This window comes from Nicotiana tomentosiformis, chromosome 12 (assembly GCF_000390325.3).
Source record: "Nicotiana tomentosiformis chromosome 12, ASM39032v3, whole genome shotgun sequence".
NCBI lineage: Eukaryota > Viridiplantae > Streptophyta > Magnoliopsida > Solanales > Solanaceae > Nicotiana > Nicotiana tomentosiformis.
In genome coordinates, this window is record NC_090823.1 from 70,213,375 (window position 1) to 70,237,894 (window position 24,520).

A 24,520-nucleotide genomic window follows, 5' to 3' on the forward strand; every position below is an offset into this window, starting at 1 on the left:
TAACCATTATGCGGTCGCATATGAGACCGCAGAACCTGTTCCTGAGCTTCATTTTTGGCTTTTTAAAACCAAACCCTATTTCGTTAAATACACACTTTGGGTCATTTTTGAGCTATTATCTGACATTTTAGAGGGAGAGAGGGTGCCCTTGAGTGAGAAGGTGTTCTCCAATATTTGTTCTTCAATTCTTGCTCAAATTTTGGAAGATTAAGAAGGCAAGCTCACTAGGTCTTCATCCTAGAGGTAGGATTCTATACCCTAAACCCTAATTTCGAAATCATCTGAACATGGGTAATTAGTAAGATAATGTTTGGGCATGAGAGTTGATTATTTTACATGCATGTGATATTAAGGGGTGTAGGAAAATTGTTGAACTAAGCATGGTAAAGATTGGGTTGTGGGATGATGGAATCCTCCATAAAAAGGACCTTGAAACCTTAGGCACACCTTGTGTTTGATAAAATGCTCAAATGAGCTAGAAACATGATCATCTTCCTAATTTTGGTTTAATTTTTTTATATTTCTAAAATAGATTGAAGTTGCTAAGAACTTCGGAATATTTAGAGTGTAAGGAAGCTCAAGTGAGGTATATTGGCTAAACTCTTCTTTAAGAATTGAAATCCTCATTATCCTTGTAAGTACCGAGGTGTTGATTATAAATCGAGTATTTCGATAAGTTTTATGATGCAAATATATGTTCAATTCATATTTCAAATGCTCTTATCATATTGCATTATAAATTGAGGATGTGTCCCAAACTATGGATTACGTATCCACATGTTATCATTTTTAATCGTGATTTATGTGAAAGTTATTATGCCAAGCTGTGTAGAGATTGCGATTGTGATACACCGCCACCCGTATACATTGGGGTGAGGCGGCATGACCACTTTGTGTGGGGATTATGGTATAGAGATTGTGATTGTGACACACCTCCACCTGCATATATTGTGTATAGATTGGGATTATGATACACCTCCACCCGCATACATTGGTGTGAGGCGGCATGACCGCTTTGTGTAGGGATTATGATATTGTGGGACTACACCTCCACCCTCTTACATTGGGGTGAGGCGGTACGACCGCTTTGTGTATGGTTTTGGTATTGTTGTGGCACCACCACCCGCATACATTGGGGTGTACCAGCAAAGCCTCTTTGTGTTAGTATTGGTATCGTTGATGCATTTCCACCCGCATACATTGGGGTGAGGTGGCAGGGCTGCTTGATTAGAGTTGTGGTATTGTACGTACACCTCCACCTGCATACATCGGGTTAGGCGGCAGGGCCGCTTTGTGTGAAGATGGTTATAGAGGACCTCATCTTAAATCCTATAAATGTTATTGTTAGCTTTTAATAAGCTTGCTATGGTTGAGGTAGTTATATATATATTATTCTATTGCCACACTGGTTCATCATAATTATCTTGTATTCCTAAATTCTTAAATTGGTTTTTAGTTTTCATACTAGTACTATTCGACAGTACTAACGTCCCTTTTGCCGGGGGCGCTGCATCTTTAAATGGATGCAGGTTGTTCCACAGTAGGAGACATTGATCAGTGATAGCAGTATACCTTCTTCCCCGCTGACCTGGTGAGCCCCACTTCATCCCGGGGTCATGTACCTTTTGTTCTTTATGTATTATGGTTGAGGTATAGTCGGGGCCTTGTTGCCGGCATTATCATTGTACTTTTCTTTTTCTTTAGAGGCTCCGTAGACATAGTGTGGGTTGTGTATTGGTACTGGGAAAGACAAACTATTCTATGTTATGGTTGTATTACTTATCCATTTGAGACTTTTAAAATGGTGAAACTTATGGTAAGAAATTGGTAACTGCAGCCACGACCACTTTATTTTTTAATTAAGGAAAACATATATTCTCTTTATTCATGAATGAGTTTGGGTAGAAAAAATCTAACAGGCTTGCTCGGTCGTGTTCACTCGGTTGAGCGCCGGTCACGCTCCACGGTTTTGGGGCGTGACAAATAGGTAATGAGAAAAGCAATTATTGGGTGTGGGAGTTGTCCATTATGCACGCATGTACTATCAAGGGTTGGGGGAAGAATGTTGAGCTAAATTGGATAGACTTTGGGCAGAGGAATGAAGGAATCCACCATACGAGGACTTTGAAATAATAATACCCACCTAATGTTTGATAAAATGCTCAAATAAGCTTGAACCATGAACTCATTCGTAATTTGTGTTCAATTTTGCTATATCTCTAAATAGATCCAAGTTGCTATGATTTCCGAAACAATGTAGTGAATTAACGAAATCTCAAAGCGATGTATGTTGGCTAAATTTTCTCTTAGAATTGAATCCCACGATGATCTTGTAAGTCCCGAGTTGTTCATTATAAATTGACTATTCCGAATAAGCTTGGTGTCGAAAGAAATATATATGAATATGTTCAAAATGTGTTCCGGATATTTTTATCATATTATGTTATTCTTCGGGAGCGTGTTCAAATTATGCGTATGTAATAAAATGTTGTGACTTCAAGTCAAGTGCAAATGAAAGTTGTTATGCCAAATTGTGTAAGAAATCCTTGTGTGCTTAAGACTCCTATTTGATCACATACGTAGTTAAAGTCTTAATTTGAAAGGTTTTATTGTTGATGACCCGTGATGATATTTGAAAGTGAAAGAAGGGAGTATGAGATATGAAGTACGGTCATCGTGCCAAGAATGAGATTGCGTTATGGTGAATATGTCCTAAATATCCTATGATCACCCATGGCAAGTAGAAGTAAGTGATAGTACGAATATAAACTATAGCCACTTGCCGAAATTCGAATCATGAGGCACTGTATGTTCCAAGGGCTTCAAGTATAGTTTGCATGCTTCTAAATTAATGAATGTAAATGACTTTGATGTTAAGTCACCGAGAATCATGAACTTAGATAGTGACCTTAATATGACAAGGAGGTATATAATGAGGTGGAAAAGAGACGCTCTATGCTAAATGATGATGAACCTTAACAAAAGAAATTGGGTCCATGCACCATTGAAATCTACTTAGTGATTTTCCACACATGTGTTAATGTAATAAACTGTGTTTCTCCATGATGAGTATGAACATGAGGTATTCCAATGATATGGGAACGTGCGACCTTAACGATAATGTTAATAATATCTCTTGAGTGTAAATATGGTCATGTGCATGATGGGATAATATGTGAATCCTATGGATGGTCTATGAAATGCATAGGTTAATAATATGAATGAATCGCTATGGACGGTATATGAAACGCATAGGTGTTTAAAATGAATGAATCCCTATGGACGGTCTATGAAATGCATAGGTGTATAATATAAATGAATCACTATGGACAGTCTATGAAATGCATAGGTGTATAATTTGAATGAATCCCTATGGACGGTTTATGAAACACATAGTTGTATAATATGAATGAATCCCTATGGACGGTCTATGAAACACATAGGTATGTAATATGAATGAAACCCTATGGACGGTCTGTGAAACGCATAGGTGTATAACATAATATGTGAACCCTATGGACGGTCTGGTGAGACGCATAGGCAACACGAACAATAGGTGCCACTTCCAATGCCCTTGTTTGTACATGTTGGTACTTTTACATTATATTTTGTATCCCACGAATAGTTCATAGGGCACGTTTGATCCTAAAATAAGTTCAGAATGATGTATGTATAATAAGACTTGACATGTGATGCTATGGGTCATTTCGTAGTTTCTTGACGTAATTTATTTGCCTCTTATTTGAGTTACCGTATTTCCATATGTTTTTCTGTCTACCTTACATACGAGTACTATCACACATGTACTCACGTCCCTTTTGCCGGGGGCGCTGCATCTTTAAATAGATACAGGTGTTTCTATAGCAGGCGGCATCGATTAGTGATAGCAGTTCATCTTTCTCTCAGCTGACTTGGTGAGCCCCACTTCATATCGGGGTAATGTATCTTTTGTTTCTCATGTATTGTGTTTTGAGGTATAGCCAGGGCCTTGTTGCCGACACTATCCTAGTACTCTTTTGTACCCATTAGAGGCTCCGTAGATATGGTATGTATACTGTCACGCCCCAACCCCGGGGAGCGCGACCGGCGCTCAACCGAGTGAACCCGGTCGAGCAAGACTATTAAACCTTTCCTACCCGACTCATTCATAATCCAAAAAGGGATCGCATCACCATTTGTAAAACAAGGGAGAGATCAGTTATATAAATATATAAATGTTGCTAGTTCATTTTTCCTTATATACATTATGCCATAGTTGAGTTTCCAAAATACAACTCGATCCAACGACCACCCCAACATACATACATGACCCACATAAACGTCTACGGAGCCTCTAAGGATACAAAAGAGCACATTACAATGCTGGCAACAAGCCCCCAACTATACCTCAAAATATGAAAACATATACAAAAGAAGGACTATATGACCCTTGGGTGGAATGGGGCTCACCAAGACTGCTGTGAGGAGAGAAAGAGAGCACCAATATCTGCCATCGGCACTATCTGTGATGGAACCACCGACATCTATTCAAAGATGTAGCGCCGCCGGCAAAAGGGACATTAGTACTGTAGAATAGTACTAGTATGTAAGGCAAACACCAATCTTGGTAGAATTAACAGTGAAACAAAGAGAAGGCAGTCATAATAATCAATAAGTACTTCATAGAAATACAAAGATACACAAAGTAAGGATCGCATAGTTTCTAATTCAATCTTTCCATCTTTTTAGATTAATAATCTTTAGTGTCAAAGCCACAACTCACAATGCCACCGTGTCTTTACACGGAGTCCGGTCTTGGCCCGACCGGCTAAGCCATCTCAAGTAAGACATATCCATATCCACAATGTAAATCAATAATTCCATTACGAATTCTACCATGTGTAGAGCATGGCGTCCGATCTCGGACCGATCGGCTAAGCCATCTCACTTGAGACATAACCTCTTTCAATTGTTCACTCAATTCAAATTTCTTTCCCATCTTTCGTTACATGTCACAAACAGCCTCATTTATTAAGTAGTTATTTGCACTTGGGAACATTTTACAATTCAAGTCTTTTCGTTTTTATTCATTCAAATAACATCAAAATTCATGTCGGTAAGTGCCATCACATAAGGCATTGCGCATATAAAGGGAAGTGGCTTGGAAAATCACAATTATGTTCTTAAATAGCATGATGAGATGGTAACCATCTAAAACAATTAGGGAACATAAATTGGTCAATCCAACACACTAAGGCAAACAATTCTAATATGATCAAGTTGGAACTTACACCAATTATTCGGACACCAGGAGTTCGATTCTACGAAAAAGAGAATTAGCCATGCATACCTCAATTGCGCTTCTTTAGACTCTACATTTATCCGGAACCCTTAGCAACCTAAATCTATTTTAGCAATATATAAATTGAACCCAGAATTAGGAAAACGTTCATGGTTCTAGCTCACTTTTCTTCCCCACACTCTTTATCACACGTGCATGCAAGATAAACCACCCTCATACCCATGAATTATCACCCTAGTTCCCCATTATAGCTATGTTTGATATTAAGAGCTGGGGTGATAAAGCCTTACCTTTTAGGGTAAAGAATTTTGGTTCTTTACTTGAATATTTCCAAGGCTTTGAGTGATGGGTGAAGATCAATTTGATGAAAAATTAGGCCCTCCCTCTAGAACTCTCTCTCTCACTCTAGAAATATCATAAATGAGCTTCAATATAGAGTAAAGAGGTGTTTTAACAAAATGGGGGTCGGGTTTTAAATTAAGAAAATGGGTGCCCCGACACAGGTCTGCGGTCGCATATATGTGACCGCATAACAGTTATGTGATCCGCAAAGTGACTGCAGAAATGGCCCTCAGGGGCCTGAACATTCGGCCCTGGTATGCGACCAGTATGCGGTCGGCATACTTTTTTTGCGGTTGCATAATGCACCGCATAACTCCCTCCGCAAAAACCCAAGTGGGATTATGTGATTGATATGCGGTCGCATAATCGATCGCAAAACTGACCTCAGATTGGCCAAACTTTCTGCTTCACTCTGCGGCCATTATGCGGTCCACAGAGTGATTATGCGGCCGCATAATGGGCCGCAGAAACGCTTTCTTCTGCGAAACATATTCCTCTAAGTCCGTAGGGTACTATAGTAATGCAGGATTCTATCTTGACACCACGAAACACCGAGTTTTTTGTTAAAAATTTTACGGGTCCTTACATCCTCCCCCACTTGGGATCATTCGTCCTCGAATGAGGATCAAGGTTCACTTGACATAGTTTCACTTATGCCACATACCATCAGCCCCTAATTTGCCTAACTTCCAAATTTTCTGAAAATTTCGCCAAAGTTTCCTTTGTATTTAGGCCTATCCACCTACTAGAGAACCCCCGAAACACACCTTAGCAACATATATAGAATTAAATGATACAACAGAATGCAAAATTACACCAACCGAAGCCCCATGGGCGACATATAGCTAGAAAGGAGTGTCTTTATATTAGCCGAACAAGTGATACAAACTTTTAGGGGGGGGGGAGCCCCTTATAGAGCTATTACATGGCTATTCAAATAAATGAGGGTACTTCTCTTTCATTTCATTCTCGGCTTCCCAAGTAGCTTCTTCAACTTGCTAGTTTCGCCATAATACCTTTACGGATGCAATTTCTTTGCTCCTCAACTTCTGGACCTGTCTATCAAGGATAGCAACAAGAATCTCTTCATATGACAGTTCCTCACTAACCTCGATGGTCTCAACTGGCACAATAGCGGACGGATCTCCAACTACCTTCTTCGACATGAACACATGGAATAATGGGTGCACTAATGACATCTCAGGTGGTAGCTCAAGCTTGTACGCCAACTGACCTATCCTTTGAATGATTCTATACGGCCCGACATACCTCGGACTTAATTTTCCTTTCTTTCCAAACCGCATGATCCCCTTCATGGGAGATACCTTCAAGAACACCCAATCATCTTCCTTGAACTCCAAGTCTCTGCGACGAACATTCAAATAGGATTTTTGACGACTCTGAGCAGTTCTCAACCGTTTTTTTAATAATCTTAACTTTTTCCATAGCCTGATGCACAAGGTAGTTCTATTAGTTCAGCTTCTCCATCCTCGAACCAGCCAATCGACGATCTATATCTTCTACTATATAAGGCCTCAAATGATGCCATCTGAATATTGGCATGGAAGATGTTGTTATAAGCAAATTCTTTGAGCGGCAAATGATCATCCCAGCTACCCTTGAAGTCAAGAACACACGCACGCAACATGTCCTCAAGCGTCTTAATAGTCCGCTCTACTTTCCCGTTAGTCTGTGGATGGACAGCCGTGCTAAGATTTACCTGCGTACCCAAACCTTGCTGAAATTTCTTCCAGAAATTAGCTGTGAATTGGGCCCCTCGATCGGAAATGATGGAAACTGGAGTGCCATGAATCCTGACTATTTCCTTAATATTCAATTGAATATACTGTTCCGCAGTGTCGGTGGATTTAACTGGTAAGAAGCGAGCTGATTTCGTGAGTCGATCCACGATCACCCAAATTGAGTCAAACTTACGCGGAGTGCGCGGTAACCCTACCACAAAATCCATATTTATCATTTCCCATTTTCACGTTGGAATTTCTATACTTTGAGCTAACCCACCAGGCCTTTGATGCTCGGCCTTCACCTGTTGACAGTTTGAACATTTTGCCACAAAGTTTGCCACACCCCTCTTCATGTCATTCCACCAGTAAACTTCCTTGAGATCATGATACATTTTCATAGAACATGGGTGCAAAGAATATCTAGAAGTTTGAGCTTCTTACATGATTCTTTCCCAAAGACCATGTACGTTTGGAACACATAATCGCCCTTGGTACCGTAATGTACCATCATCCATGCTAAGAGAAAAAGACGTAGTCTTATGTTTATAAATCCCTTCCTTCAGCTGCACCAACACTGGATCATTATATTGTTTCTCTTTGACTCCCGCCACAAGCAATGATTCCGCCCTATTTCGCACAATCAATCCCCCTTTATTAGAGTCCTCAAGACGAACTCCCAAATCGGCCAACTAGTGAACCTTCCGGGCCAAGGGCCTTTGACATGCCTCCAAGTGAGCCAAACTACCTATAGATTTCCAACTAAGAGCATCTGCCACCACATTAGCTTTCCCCGGATGATACAAAATATCGATGTCATAATCTTTGAGCAATTCAAGCCACCTTCTCTGCCTTACGTTCAATTCCTTCTGCTTGAAAATGTATTGAACACTCTTGAGGTCCGTGAATACATCTACATGGACTCCACACAAATAATGACGCCAAATTTTTAATGCAAAAACCACCGTCGTAAGCTCTAAGTCATGAGTTGGATAGTTCTTTTCATGATTCTTAAGTTGCCTTGAAGCATATGCTATAACCTTACCATGTTGCATTAATACACACCCAAGACCGATCCTTGAAGTATCACAATACACCACAAACCCCTCGGTACCCTCTGGCAGGGTCAATACTGGCGCCGAAGTCAATCTTGATTTAAATTCATGGATGCTCCTTTCACAAGCATCGGACCACTGGAACTTAACCACCTTCTACGTAAACTTAGTCAATGGTGAGGCAAGAGTGGAGAACCCCTCCACGAACCTCCTATAATAACCGGCCAAACCCAAGAAACTGAGAATCTCTATTGGAGTAGTAGGTCTAGGCCTATCCTTCACCGCCGCAATCTTTTGAGGATCAACCTTAATTCTTTCTCCGGAGACAACATGACCCAAGAATGTAACAGATTTAAGCCAAAATTCACATTTCGAGAAATTTGCTTACAAGTGGTGGTGATGAAGATTCTGCAGAACTTTCCTGAGGTGGTCGGCGTGATCCTCTCGACTTCGTCAATATACAAGGATGTCATCAATGAATACTATCACAAATGAGTCAAGAAACGGCTTGAAGACTCGATTCATAAGATCCACGAAAGCTGCCGGGGCATTTGTTAGCCCGAAATACATTACCAAAAATTCAAAGTTCCCATACCGGGTTCTGAAAGTTGTTTTTGGAATATCCTGCTCCCTTACCTTTAATTGATGGTACCCGGACCGCAAATCAATTTTGGAGAAGAACTTAGCACCTTGTAATTGATCAAACAAATCATCTATTCTAGGCAATGGGTATTTGTTTTTGATTGTGACTTTGTTGAGTTGCCGATAATCAATACACATCCGCAGCGATCCATCTATCTTTCTGACAAAGAGAACCGGTGCGCCCCAAGGCCACATACTCGGTCGTATGAAACCTTTCTCTAGCAAATCCCTTAGTTGTTCCTTTAGCTCATTTAATTCTGTCAGCGCCATTCTATAAGGTGGAAAGGATATAGGCTGCGTGCCCGGCATCACATCAACCCCAAAATCAATCTCCCTGTCTGGAAGAATTTCAGGGAGCTCATCCATAAAAACATCGGGGAATTCATTCACAATTGGTACAGATTCAGGGGTAGGCACCTCCGCAGTGGTGTCCGTAATTCGGCATAAAATTATTCATTCACAATCTGTGTGGCCTTAAGGTAAGAAATCAATCTACCTTTTGGCATAAAATTATTCCCCTCCCACTCAACAACTGGCTCGTTAGGAAACTCAAGCCTCATAATTCTAGTTCGGCAATCGAGTTTGGCAAAACATGAATAGAGCCAATCCATTCCCACTATTACATCAAAATCAGTCATCCCTAGTTCAATAAGATCGGCCATGGTATCCCGACAGCACCGTGACAACACTCCCTCTTAATATGACCTCTCATTCTGCATTCGTAACATACTGGCATGTCCAGTAGCAGACTCCCGAATGTATCCTCCCAGACTTAGGGCATGGGGCCTTCTGCTAGTTCTTCAATCTCCCTCCTGATCGGCCATGATGGTGGGACCCCCTGCTGACCTAACCGGGCCTAATGCGACTCCCCTGCTGCTGACCGTGCACTGATGGCGGGGCACTAGCTGAAGACTGAGCATAAGACTGGGACGACCCTGATGATCCTCCCCGAAAAGCTGATCTCCCACCTCAGAATGAATCCCCAAGGTTGCCCGCTAATCGGGCCCTACTACTACTTTCCCGTTCCATCCTGAGCTTTAATTTTTGAGCCTCTGTAGCTTGGGCAAATGCCACCATCTTTCCATAGTTCATGTCATAATTTAGAGCTGTTGTGGCAGCCTCATTAATAACCAAAGGACTAAGGCCCTGCACAAATCGACGCACCCTAGACTCTATAGCCGGCATCATATGAACAACATACTTTGACAGGCGTACTAACTCCATGTGATACTCCCACACATTCTTACTACCTTGTTTAAGCGTTTCAAACTCCACGACACGGGCTGCCTTAGTCTCGGCAGGCAAGAAATGGTAAATGAAGGCATCTGCGAACTCACTTCATCTCGCCGGAGGGCTCCCCTCCTCAGGGGAATCCTCCCACATATCAAACCAGGAATATGCCACCCCTTTCAAACGATAGGAGGCGAACTCTACTCCCTCCATCTCAGTAGCACGCATAACTCAAAGGGTCTTATGTATCTCATCAATGAAATCCTGAGGGTCTTCCTCGGGATCAGTACCAGTGAACACTGGAGGGTCTAACTGAAGGAACCTGTATACCCTGGAACCGGAAGAATCCCCTTGCGAGCTAAATAAGGTGGGTGCAACATTTGACCTCTGAGCCTGAGAAGCTACTAACTGAGTAAGCATCTGAATAGCTCCCCTAAGATCCCCATCAGACATATCGGGACTTGGAGCTATGGCTGGAGGTGGAACAAGTATATCGGCGGGAGGGTTTGTGCACCCTCCGCGAGTGTGATAGTAGGGGGATTACCCTCACCCGCATTATCAAGTAAGGGATCAACAACCACTCCTAGGGTGGCATTGGCTTCTTGGCCAATTCTCGCTCTCTTCTTAGGTGCCATTTACTGAAAGTTAGAACAATGCACGAGTTAGGGGAAAACAACCTAACGTTCCGCTATATCGCACGATATAGAACAATAATGAAGGGTTTCATTCTTAAATGTCCAAGTAGCCCCCTAATTATAGATGTGGTCGACAACACACCGATAAGAAGGGCTCTACTATACACGGCTCCAAGACATCCTAGGACACTTTAAAACCATAGGCTCTGATACCAAGTTTGTCATGCCCAAACCCCGGGGAGTGCGACCGGCGCTCAACCGAGTGAACCCGGTCGAGCAAGCCAATTAAACCTTTCCTACCTGACTCATTCATAATCCAAAAAGAGATCGCATCACCATTTGTTAAACATGGGAGAGATCAGTTATATAAATATATAAACGTTGCTAGTTCATTTTTCCTTATATACATTATGCCATAGTTGAGTTTCCAAAATACAACTTGATCCAACGATCACCCCAACATACATACATGACCCACATAAACATCTACGGAGCCTCTAAGGGTACAAAAGAGCAACATGACAATGCCAGCAACAAGGCCCCGTCTATACGTCAAAATATGAAAACTTATACAAAAGAAAGACTACATGATCCCTGGGAGAAATGGGGCTCACCAAGATTGCTTTGAGGAGAGAAAGAGAGCACCACTATCTGCGATGGAACCACCTACATCCATTCAAAGATGTAGCACCACCGGCAAAAGGGACGTTAGTACTGTCGAATAGTACTAGTATGTAAGGAAAACACCAAGTAAGGATCACATAGTTTCCAATTCAATCTTTCCATCTTTTTTAGATTAATAATCTTTAGTGTCAAAGCCACAACTCACAATGCCACCGTGTTTTTACATGGAGTCCGATCTCGACCCGACCGGCTAAGCCATCTCAAGTAAGACATATCCATATCCACAACGTAAATCAATAATTCCAACACGAATGCCACCATGTGTACCGCATGGTGTCCGATCTCGGCCCGATCGGCTAAGCCATCTCACTTGAGATATAACTTTTTGCAATTGTTCACTCAATTCACATTTCTTTCCCATCTTTCATTACATGGCACAAACAGCCTCATTTATTAAGTAGTTCTTGGCACTTGGGAACAGTTTACAATTCAAGTCTTTCCCTTTTTATTCGTTCAAATTACATCATAATTTATGTCGGTAAGTGCCATCACATATGGCATTGCGCACATAAGGGAAGGAGCTTGGAAAATCATAATTATGCTCTCAAATAGCATGATGACATGGTAACCATCTAAAACAATTAGGGAACATAAATCGTTCAATCCAACACACTAAGGTAAACAATTCTAGTATGATTAAGTTGGAACTTACACCAATTATTCGGACACCAGGAGTTCGATTCTAAGAAGAAGAGAGTTATCTATACATACCTCAATTGCGCTTCTTTAAACTCAACAATTATTCAGAACCCTTAGCAACCTCAATCTATTTTAGCAATATACAAATTGAACCCAGAATTAGGAAAACGTTCATGGTTCTAGCACAATTTTCTTCCCCACACTCCTTATCACACATGCATGCAAGATAAACCACCCTCATACCCATTAAGTATCACCCTAGTACCCCATTATAGCTATGTTTGAAATTAAGAGTTGGGGTGATGAAGCCTTACCTTTTAGGGTGCTCTACTTGAATATTTCCAAGGCTTTAAGTGATGGGTGAAGATAAATTTGATAACAAATTAGGCCCTCCCTCTAGAACCCTCTCTCTCACTCTAGAAATATCATAAATGATCTTCAAAATAGACTAAAGGGGTGTTTTAACGGAATGGGGTTCGGGTTTTAAATTAAGAAAATGGGTGCCCCGACACAGGTCTGTGGTCGCATATGCGACCGCATAACAGTTATGCGGTCCGCAAAGTGACCACAGAAATGGCCTTCAGGGGCCTGAACTTTCGGCCCAGGTATGCGATCAGTATGCGGTTGCATAATGCACCGTAGAACTCCCTCCGCAAAAATGCAAGAGGGATAATACGGTCCGCATATCGATTATACGGTCGCATAATCGACCGTAAAATGGACCTCAAATTGGCCAAACTTTCTGCTTCACTCTGCGGCCATTATGCGGTCCGCATAATGGGCCACAGAAACACTTTCTTCTGCGAAACATTTTCCTCTAAGTCCGTAGGGTACTGTTTAGTCCAAAAAGTCTGAACCACAGCGAGCTTGCGAGCCGCGAAGAATTTCTATCTTGGCACCACGAAACCCCGAGTTTTTGGTTAAACTTTTTACGGGTCCTTACATATACATGATCTCCTTATCGTCTAATTAATGAAAATAAATCTTGTCGTTATTCATGGGTAAGTTTGGGTAAAAGGAATCTAGCAGGCTTTCTTGGTAGGGTTATTCTGGTTGTGTGATGGTTGCGTGTCACGACCCAAACCGATGGGCCGCGACGGGCACCCGATACCTTACTCAACCGAGTACCAACGTAAGATATCTTTCGTATCATACTATCATAGGTGAGATAAGTAGTATAAAACATGAGGAAATACTCAACATTGGATGACCCAACTTGTAATACAAACTTATACATATGACATACGGGCCTATAATACCAAAATGATCACTCATACACTGAACATAGGCCGACAAGGCCATACAATCTTTAACGTACATGACATATGTCTACAAGCTTCTAAGAGTAGATAAACACCATAAAGATCGGGACAGGGCCCCGCCATACTAATCAATACATGACCAAATCATACTGACCAAATAAGCAACTCCAAAGCAAATGGAGCGCACCAAAACCTTCCGCTGAGCTGATAGCCTACTTGGAGGAGTCTCAACCTATCTATAGGGACCTGCGGGCACAAAGCGTAGCGTCCCCAGGCAAAAGGGACATCAGTACAAATAATGTACCGAGTATGTAATGAATGAAAATCAGTAAATAAAAGACATAGAGAAACATGGAGTAAAATGTCATGCATGCATAGGTATATGCGTACATAACATCATCAAGCCTGTGAGGGCATCCCATCATATGATCTCGACCACTGTGGGCAAAATCATCAACGTATACCAGGTGATCAGGTGGTGGTGCGTATATAACGCCGTAACCCTTTCCCATATCCTATATACATATAATATATGTGTATATAATGCCATCTAGTCACGGGTCAATGTACATGTATAAATGCACGAAATGCATAAAAAGTGCGTTAAAAAGATCTTTTGGTATGTCATACAATAAATATGCCTTCGATTAATATCATGAAAAAACTTTATCAACTTACGTACTTTCTGAAACCCATGAACAGATGATAGAATAATAGGACACATGGGGAATCGAGAACATAGGCACTTCTAGTACCTCTATGAATAGGAGTCATTTATGAAAGTTGTGCATTTGCTCATTTCGTTTGTATCGTACGGATCATGCAAAAAGGAAAGAAGGGATAGCCTTAACATACCTGAACCAATTCTCATAACAATCCCTCTAACCCACGTCTTTTGCAAAAAACACGTAACGGCGAATCGAAGTAGGAAAAAATCTATATGATGTTCTTGAGAAAGATTGTACCGTTCTCTCTTAGAATTACAAATCCCGTTGCTATTGCGCAATATAACTTCATATGAAATTCTTGCTGAAGATCCTTTACTTTGCTTAATTCTAATTCACCTCTCTTTGTGAATTAGAAAAGTCTTACACCCTAATTGCTCATAAGAACTTGAGAAGGTCATAGATGAACATTCAAACTTGGATCACATTCAAAAGAATTATCCTCAAGGTGTTGGCATGAATTTCCAAAACAAATGAATTAATCCTTAACTAAGAGATGCTGAACATTGTTAATTCCTTCTCCACACAAGATGAAGCATGGATGTTATATGTAGCCTTTAAAAATGAAAGCAAAAGGGCCATTAAATGTTTTTCTTCCACCTGGCCATGTATTAGCGGTGGGAGTACTACATTTATGACAAATAGTGCCTACTAAAATAAAAGATATCTACCGCATGCTTATCCCCATATTTTAGCCCAAAAAACTGCGAATCTCTGTTGGAGTTGTAAACCTCGGCCAATTCTTCACAACGGCAATCTTCTGTGGATCAACCTTAATTCCTTCTCTAGAGACAACATGACCCAAGAGTGTGACAGATTCAAGCAAAAATTCACACTTCGAAAACTACACATACAATTTGTGTTGACATAGAGTCTGTAGAACCGCCCTGAGATGATCGGCATGGTCCTCTTGACTTTGTGAACATACCAGAATATCGTCAATGAACATTATCACAAAGGAATCGAGGAAAGGCTCGAAGACTCGATTCATAAAATACATGAAAGTTTTTAGGGCATTTGTTAACCCAAAAGACATTACCAGAAATTTAAAGTGCCCATACCGGAATCAGAAAGCTGTTTTTGGGATATCTTGCTCCCTGATCTCAAATCAATTTTGTAGAAGTACTTAGCACCTGCAATTGATCAAACAAGTCATCTATCTTTGGCAGAGGGTACTTATTCTTGATCGTGACCTTGTTGAGCTGGCGATAGTCAATGCCCATTCTCAGTGACTCATCCTTCTTCCTTAAAAAGAGGACCGGTGTGCCCCAAGGCGACCAACTCGGATGGATGAAACCTTTCTCGAGCAAGTCCTTAAATTGTTTCTCTAGCTCCTTCAACTCTGCTGGTTCCATTCTGTATGGTGGAATAGATATAGGTTGCATGCCTGGCATCACATCAATCCCAAAATCAATCTCCCTGTCTGGCGGGATCCAAGGAGCATATCCGGAAAGACCTCCAGAATTGCATTCACCGCTGGTACAGACTCCAGTGTAAGTGCCTTAGCATCAGTGTTCGTAACCCAGACCAAATGGTAAATACACCCCTTGTTGATCATCATCGTGGCCTTAAGGTAAGAAATAAACCTATACTTCGGCACCACATCATCCCCCTTCCATTCAATCACTGACTCATTTGGAAATTCAATTCTAACGGTCCTAGTTCGGCAATCAAGCTTGGAAAAACATGAATAAAGCCAGTCCATCCCCATTATTAAATCAAAATCAACTATCCCCAATTCAATGAGATTGGCCATGGTGTCCCTACCATGCACTGTAACAAAACAATCCCTATAAACCCGCGCGGCCATAATAGACTCACCAACCGGAGTAGATACAGAGAACAACTCATGAAGTTGTTTTGGTTCTATCCTAAATTCATAGCAACATAGGGAGTGACATAGGACAAGTGGAACAGGGATCAATAAGAGCATATACATCATGCGATTAGACAGTCAGTATACATGTGACAACATCTGGAGAAGCCTCTCCACTCTCGTGACCACTCATAGCATAGAAACGGTTAGATCCTCTCGATCTCTGTGCACCACCCCTAGCTGCACCACGCCTTGTGGGTACTGGAGTGCCTCAAGCTAGAGGAGGTGCTGCGGATGTAGTAGCTGCAGAACTGACTGGCTGTGCCGTACCCCTACCCACACCCTGGCGGGACGGACGACAATCCTTCTGAATGTGACCCCTCAATCCGCACCCATAGCATATGGGTAGGTCTATGTAGCAGACTCCTAAGTGCATCTTCCCGCACATAGGGCATGGTGGCCTCCTCTGATGCTTGAATCTCCCACCAGGCCGACCATGTTGGTAGGATCCCCTGTTGCCCTGACCGGGACTAAAATGACTCCACTGCTACTGACTGGGCCCCGATGGCGGTGCACTGACTGAAGACTGAGCAAATGACTGGGATGGCCCTGATGACCCTCTCCTGAATGCTGAACTACCACCACCACCAAACGAACAACCAAAGTTGCTCGCGGACCGGGCCTTGCTGCTATCCTCTCGCTTCATTCTATTCTTCAATTTACAGTTCTCTGTAAATGCCCATCTTCCCATAGTTCATATCAGAATACAAGGCAGTCGTAGAGGCCTCATTAATAACCAAGGGGCTAAGGCGCTGCACAAACCGGCTAACTCTAGCCTCTATAGTAGGCAACATGTAGATGACATACTTGGAAAGGCGTGCAACACCATGTGATACTCGCATACACTCATACTACCTTGTTTCAGACTTTCAAACTCGGCGGCACGAGCTTCCTTAGTCTCAACAGGCAAGAAATGGTCAATAAAGGCATCGGCAAACTCACTCCACCTTGTCAGAGGGCTCCCCTCCTCACGAGACTCCTCTCACATCTCAAACCAAGAATAAGCCACCTCTTTTAGGAGGTAGGTGGCCAATCCCACTTCCTCCATCTTTGTAGCACGAATAAATCGAAGAGTCTTATGCATATCATCAATGAAGTCTTGGGGGTCCTCATTGGGATTAGTACCCGTGAACACTGGAGGATCTAACTGAAGAAAGTTGTTCATCCTGGAACTAGAAGATTCCCCTGACTGACTCGAAGAAGTAGGTGCAACATTAGATCTTTGGGTCTGGGAAGCCACTATCTGAGCCAACATATGTATGGCTCCCCTAAGATCCCCATGTATGGAACAACTGCACCCTCAGTAGATGTAGGAACTGGTGCAGTCTGATCAGGAGTAGTAGAATCAGGTAGTATAGTAGTTGCGGGAATATCCTCACCCTTCGGGCACTCACCCACATCGTTAGGTATAGAATCAACTATCACTCCTTTGGTGGCATTGGCTCCTTGGCAAGTTATTGCCTTCTTCCTATGCACCATATACTGAAAATTAGAGCAATGCACGAGTTAGAGGAGGGACAATCTTACAATCAGCTCTATCGCACGATCTAGAACATCAAAGAAGGGTATGATTCCAAAATTCCCAAGTAGCCTCCTAATTATAGATATGTTAGACAACACACCGATTAGAAGGACTCTACTAGACAAGGCTCTGAGACATCCTATGACACTTTAAAACCTTAGGCTCTGATACCAATCTTGCCATGCTCCGACCTTGGGGAGCACGACTGGTGCTCAACAGGAATACCCCGGTCGAGCAAGTCTGTAAAATGTCGTCTACCCAATTCTCCCATGAATAAAGAGAAGAACACATTTCATTAATTAGATGGTAAAAGGTCATGTGAACATTGCCAGTTCATTTCCATAAGTCACATCATTAACAAGTCTCCAAAATAGTACACTATACAATGATAGTTAAAGTGGAACAGGTGATACGATTACAACATTTTTAGTTTAACCTTCCCAAAACAAGGTACAACCTATACTACGTCTACCGAGCCTCTAACAAAAATAAAAGAGTTCTACGACAATGCCGGCAACAAGGCCCTGGCTATACCTCAAAATGCTATGTACAAAGGACACGAGATACAGGACCCCGAAATGAAGTGGGGCTCACCAAATCTGCTGGGAAGAGGGTGTGCTGCTATAAATGATCAATGCCACCTATTGCGGAACCACCTGCATCCATTAAAAATGCAGCACCCCCAGCAAAAGGGACGTTAGCACATATGGAATAGTACTATTATGTATGACTAAACACCCTCTCATTAGAACAGGTAGCAAAACAAGAAGGAACAGTCATAGAATCAATGGAAGCCTCAAACAATACTAAACATCAAGTTAGGAGCAAGATAAGTTTTCAATTAGATTTCCATTATTTTAGGTTGGGAGATCTTAGCACCAATAAAGATCTACCACCATGTATTTTGCACGGAGTCCGATCACGGCCTAATCGGCAAGGTCGTCTCACCCGAAGACATCAACCACAATCACAATTACTATCACATACTTCAATCATTATCTGAATCACAATCGCAAGCACAATTACAACCATGTGTGCAAAATGGCGTCCGATCACGACCCGACCGACTAGGCTGTCTCAACACAATGTTGTATGGATTTACATCACCGTTTTCTAGCAATCATCTCATCCCTAAAAAGGAATATTCTCATCACATCAATCTCATCCCAAACGAGGGGAATAATTACACTTCACTCCTACTCTGGCATATGTAGTTTCGGGGTTAGGTTATTACAACATACCCTTCCTCGGTGATTAACAATACTCCCGAAGTGTTTATTATTAAAAGGATTTACAACTCATTTCAACATCTTTTACACACCTCTTTATTTCATTGGCACTAATGGCCCCAAATGTAATATCAATCTTGGCATATTTGCCGTATTTCATATTTCATGCTCACCTCTTTCACTTTCAAACATCATCACGGATCATCGACAACAAAGTATTTCTATTCATGACTTTAAGTACACGTGTGAGCAAGTAAGAGTCTTAAGCACATAGAGATTTCTTACACAATTTGGCATAATAGCTTTCATTAGAATCACGACTTGAAGTTTTAACATTTAGATATGCAACCCATACCTTGAACACATTCTCAAATAGTAACACAACATAACAAGAACATTCGGAATACATATTGAACACATATATCTTTTGACACAAGGCTTATTCGGAATAATCAATTTATAATGAGTAACTCGGGACATACAAGGACACTGTGGGGTTCAATTCTAAAAGAGAAGTTTAGCGAACATACCTTGCTTGAGCTTTTTTAATTTACTACAATGTTCTGAAACTCCTAACGACTTTAATCTAATTAAATACATGACAAAATTTAACTATAATTAGGAAGATTCTCGGGTGTTCAGCTCATTTGAGAATTTAATCTAGCACTAGGTGTGCATTAACATCTCAAGCTACTCCTATGGTGGATTCCTTTACTCCACAATCAAACCCAATTTCAATAAGCCACCCACAATTACTCCACAACCACCCTACCACCTATATTAGTACATGCATGCATAAACAACAACCCTCATTCTTAAAACCTTCCTCCCCATTACCTATTCCCAAACAAAATTTCGAAATTGAAGGTTAGGGTTAGAATCTTACCTCTTTGTTGAAGACCTTGTGAGTTTTCTTGTTGAATTTCAAGGTTTGATCAAGATTTTGGATGAACAATTCACTTAAAGATTGCTCCTCTCACTCTAGAGCACTTCCTCTCTCTAAAAATATCAGATGTTCCCTTCAAAAATGGTCCCTTACGTCTACTTATCGAGATAGGGTCGGGTTATAAAAATAGAAGAATGGACCATACAAAATCCGGATCGTGTTACAGACCAAGCTAGGCGAGCTTTATAGAAAGCTACAGACCAGGCTTCAAGAGGGATATAGCACGGTCTAGAGCTCTACAGACCAGGCTTCGTGAGGTATATAGCACGGTCTAGCGCGCTATAGACCAGGCTTTGCGAGGAATATAGCACAGTCTAGCGCACTATAGAACACGCTTCGCAAGGGATATAGCACTTTCTAGCACGGTAGGAGCTAGGCGACGCAAGGTCAAAATTATTTTCATATTTTTAAAATTGATATGTTTTAACTTGGCATTTAGATATTGTCGATTGTTACTTGCTGCTTCCATGGTTTTCCCTTTCTTTTATGGCATTCTATTTCAGAATCAATGGATGCAGGTGGTTCATCAGCATGCAGCTTTGACCTCTGTTAGCAGTTACTTTCAATTCAGTAGGTGTTGGTAAGCCCTACTCTATTTCGGGCCTTATGTCACTTGACGTTGTACTTTATCTTTTGAGGTATAGCCGGGGCCTTATCGCTGACACTTTCATACTAATCTTCTATTGTACTTAGAGTCTTTGTAGACATGTTGTGGGTGGTGTTCGATGTTGGGTTATACACTAGAAGTGTTGATATTTGGCAAACATGTTTTCCCTCGTGATTATGAAATTGTAATATTTTGAGAATTGTAACAATGAATCTCTTTTGACTAATGGAAAAAACAAAGTGGAACACTTTAGTCTTCTCATGTATATTTCTTGTGAATAATTCTTAAATTGCTCATGGTTAAGGTTGGGTAGTAGGAATCGAGTAGGCTTGCTTGACCGGGGTATCTCGGTGGAGCACCGGTCGCGCTCCCCAAGGTTGGGGCATGACAAACTTGGTATCAGAGCCTTAGGTTTTAAAGTGTCCTAAGATGTCTCGGAGTCGTGTCTAGTAGAGTCCTTATTATCAGTGTGTTGTCGACCACATCTATAATTAGGAGGCTACTTGGACATTTAGGAATGTCAACCTTCTTTGATACTCAAGACCGTCGATAGAGCTCAAAATAGGTAGATAATTTCCTCGTCATGTCTCCTTTTTCCAGAATCTAGGGGAGATTGCATGGGAATTTGTTGGGAGATTGGGTTGAGCCGTGGAAGGGTTGGAAGAACTAGTTTCTAGGGGAGGTGTCCTTCTTCCTATTAATGCTACCGCTCCATCGGATCATGTGGTAAGAGCACCTAAGAAATGAAAGAGGATTGTTAGAACCACTATGTCGGAATGTTTGATATGTAAGAAGCGCCACTTGGGTTTATGTTGGATGACTCTGGAAATATGTTATGGTTGTGGAAAGAAGGAGCACAAGAAGAACAAATGCCCTATGTTGAGTACACACAGCCCAGTCTGCTCGGTATGCGGGAGAAAACATTTGGCATCATGTTATGAGTACGCTTAGGAGCGTGTTAGTGGTGGTAGTCTTGGGAAATTACAATGGCCCACACAGTAAGCCGGTGCAGAGAATGTTACTCCCACCATGGAGGCCTGGAGGAAGGGTAAGGGGAATGGTTGTGGTGTATGCAGGAAGAGTAAAAATCAGGTCGGTGGGGCGAGTCAGTTTAGCGGACCTTATTCTCGTTGCAAGAAGTTTAGGAGATATCATTGGGGGGTATGTCACTATGGTACCAATGTATGTTATGAATGTGGAGCCGAGGGACATCAGTTAAGGCACTGCATTGTCAACCTAAAGCCACCAAGTAATTCACTCCTTGCTACATCATTCTGATCACCACATACTTTTCGTTGTTGTATATGTAGATCTGCATTGATGAAGCATACATAAATATGGTCTTAACAAGAAACTGAATCAGAAAACATTGTATGTATCTACTCTATGAACGAGACACATTATTTGTGAAGCCTCTTTGTCACAATTCTCTTACTTACAACCTCTTGAGGAGTTGAGTTCTATAATGATTTCCTTGAAATGAGTTATAACCCTTGGTTAATACTTCCCACTTGCTTCCCCAGATTCTGAATAAAGGACTGTTCCTGATGAATTCCTTATAGAACCTTCTGATTCAAATAGATAACAACTGCTCACTTATGCACGCACTATCATAATGTTTACCTGCATGGTATCGAATCTAATGTAAAGCAACCTAGTGTTGAGATCTTTCTTGAACCTCTCTCTCCCTCTCCTGTGTATGTGACTCATAGGATTTAAGGAATCACTTTACCCCCTTTGTGAACAACATCATGAATCCTTTTCACTGTCAGGTAACATAAAAGCATATCTCAGCACCTATCATATATTTACGTATCAATTGAAATGGACACTTGTCTACATAAATTCTCTGAAATTTGAGATCCTCACATACACTTCATAGGAAGATCTTTTGTTTGCCCATCTTAGTATGACTTTTATTTCCACCTAGATCACGCCTCAGTGAGTAACTCACTTTGTTCCTAGTATTATTGCTGCCCATGACATGGCCTAGTATTGCGGTTTGAGAGTTATTATGCAAAAAACGTGTCCATCTCATAACAAGTGTCCATTTTCTCTTTATACCTCTATAACATGTTCTGACTGCGTTCCTTTGTTGGTAAATTCATTGTGCTTTTTTCCTGATACTTGTTGAATAACATGAGAGACAGCTTCCTTCCATATGTCACTGTAGCACTTCCCTTCTCATAAGGATCCTTAATAGGCTCTCCATCAAGACCGAATGCACTTTTGGGGTTATAATAGATTCATGTCTGCTTCTCATGTTTTCCCATTCTTTATTAGCTCCAAGGTAATTTTCGAGTCACAAAACCCGTAGCGAGATCATTATGAACATTCATAAACCCTCCATGACTACTCTATAATGCCTCCCCGGGTTCCGTTATCTTTAAACGCTCGGCTTCTAGAACCATTTACTATGCCATTGTCATGTGCAGAGAGTTTACTATCCTTAATATTCCACATCTCTAGGTGGATACAAGTTTTATTCGCCTTTATCCCAAGAGCATCATATTAACCATTAGAACCTCTCTAGTCAATGCATGAGTTAATACCAACATTAAGATGTCCTGGCTACAAGGTTTCACTCGTGTATGGTTGAAGTTAACTAGCTTTACCGCGACCTTTCCCTCCCCACCTCAGGTGGATGTTTTAGATTTTGGCACATATCGTGAGTATATTAATTTGAAGGACAAATTTCTCACATCTCTAGTCCTCTCATATAGAATCAACTACCGGGAAGGGTTAAACTGCCATGAGAATAATCTCACAAGTAATCAACCTCATTTCCAACCTCGTGGGCTTGTGGCATAGATTCCTTATGTCAAATACTGTTAAGAGCGTATTGCAACTTCATGTATTTTTGAAACCTCTATCACATTCACGGTGCAAGAATCTTCTCATTTTGAGTTAAACTGGTATTTCCTATACTCAAGGAGGCAACTAGTGTCACGTACTTGGCTATTCCTCCTTAAAGCTTACTACTACCGAATAAGGCACTTATGGCATAAAACAATTGCCATGGCCCATCGTCCTCCAAGAATCACTGATGCTAACGTCATTATCCTCCAGATCATGCCTCCCACATATCACATTTCTAAAATGACTCACTTCTTTTACATCTTAAGATCATGTACATGGTTCCCTCATTATCAATGTGTACTAGTTAACTCTGTGCCTCATTTGTCGACTCAATGATGTCATCACAAGTATTAACCATGTCAGCGCTGTTGGTAGTGACCTTCATGTCTCTTAGATTATAACCTCTTGAAATGCCCCTACCCAGTACATTGATGGATTCTTGAATAATTCCAGCTCAAACTCGAACCTTTGTTGTTCCTATTTATAGTAAATCTATGGGGGTTGACGGTTCAAACATGTGAAAGAAGAAGCATCATCCCATGATCAAACATATTGGGTTGGAAACTTTATTTTCATATTTATGCTAGCACATCTTAGAATGATTGATAAAGGTAACCAAGGGATTAGTTTGGGTGTTCGGCGTAGAGATTTAGAGTTGAAGAATGTGAACGGGTTATTCTCAATATTTTCTCCATGAATATATTGGATGAATTGTTAAGGAAGGTAAAGTAGGTGTAGTTCACATTGGGCCCTATGGAATCTTGAATAAAATAGGCTGACCTATGGCTATAAGGTCCTCAATCGTTGTCCTCCATGCAATCGGTGCTTCATGTATCTATGTCGAAGAAGGTAGATGGGAATCCTTTGTCTATGTCGAATGGATAGTTGGCTTATTAGAGGTACCTAACTATCATCCTTGTTAGATAAGTCTGGAAGTTGTGATTGCCTCAGTCAAGTGCTATGGCGATGTTCGTGAGTTGAGGAGGTCACCTTGAAGGCTGAGAGTGTTGTGGAAATAAAATATTCTAAATTGTTTATATAGCCAAATGGTTGTAGTTCGAAAGGTGCTTTCTATGTGTTATGATTTAAATATGTACAACTCATGTCCATATACCACTTTTGATAATGTAATGTATGTAATGTTGAGATTAGTGATATTGATATGTATGGTGATGCTTTGTTGAGTTTTGAATGTGTTGTTAGGGTGGTTTTGGTGTTTCTTTGACAGGTGGATAGGCCCAATT

The 24,520-nt window shown here is 41.3% G+C and overlaps 1 protein-coding gene across 1 annotated transcript; it reads right to left on the reverse strand.

The window, feature by feature from the left end:
- Nucleotides 1–15,630: 15,630 nt before the first annotated feature.
- LOC138902831 (uncharacterized) lies at nucleotides 15,631–16,955 on the reverse strand. The gene is made up of 2 exons (XM_070190732.1): nucleotides 16,777–16,955; nucleotides 15,631–16,108 (listed from the first exon to the last, which is right to left on the reverse strand). The coding sequence occupies exons 1-2, from the start codon at nucleotides 16,953–16,955 to the stop codon at nucleotides 15,631–15,633; spliced, it is 657 nt and encodes a 218-aa protein (XP_070046833.1).
- Between the last annotated feature and the right edge of the window lie 7,565 nt (nucleotides 16,956–24,520).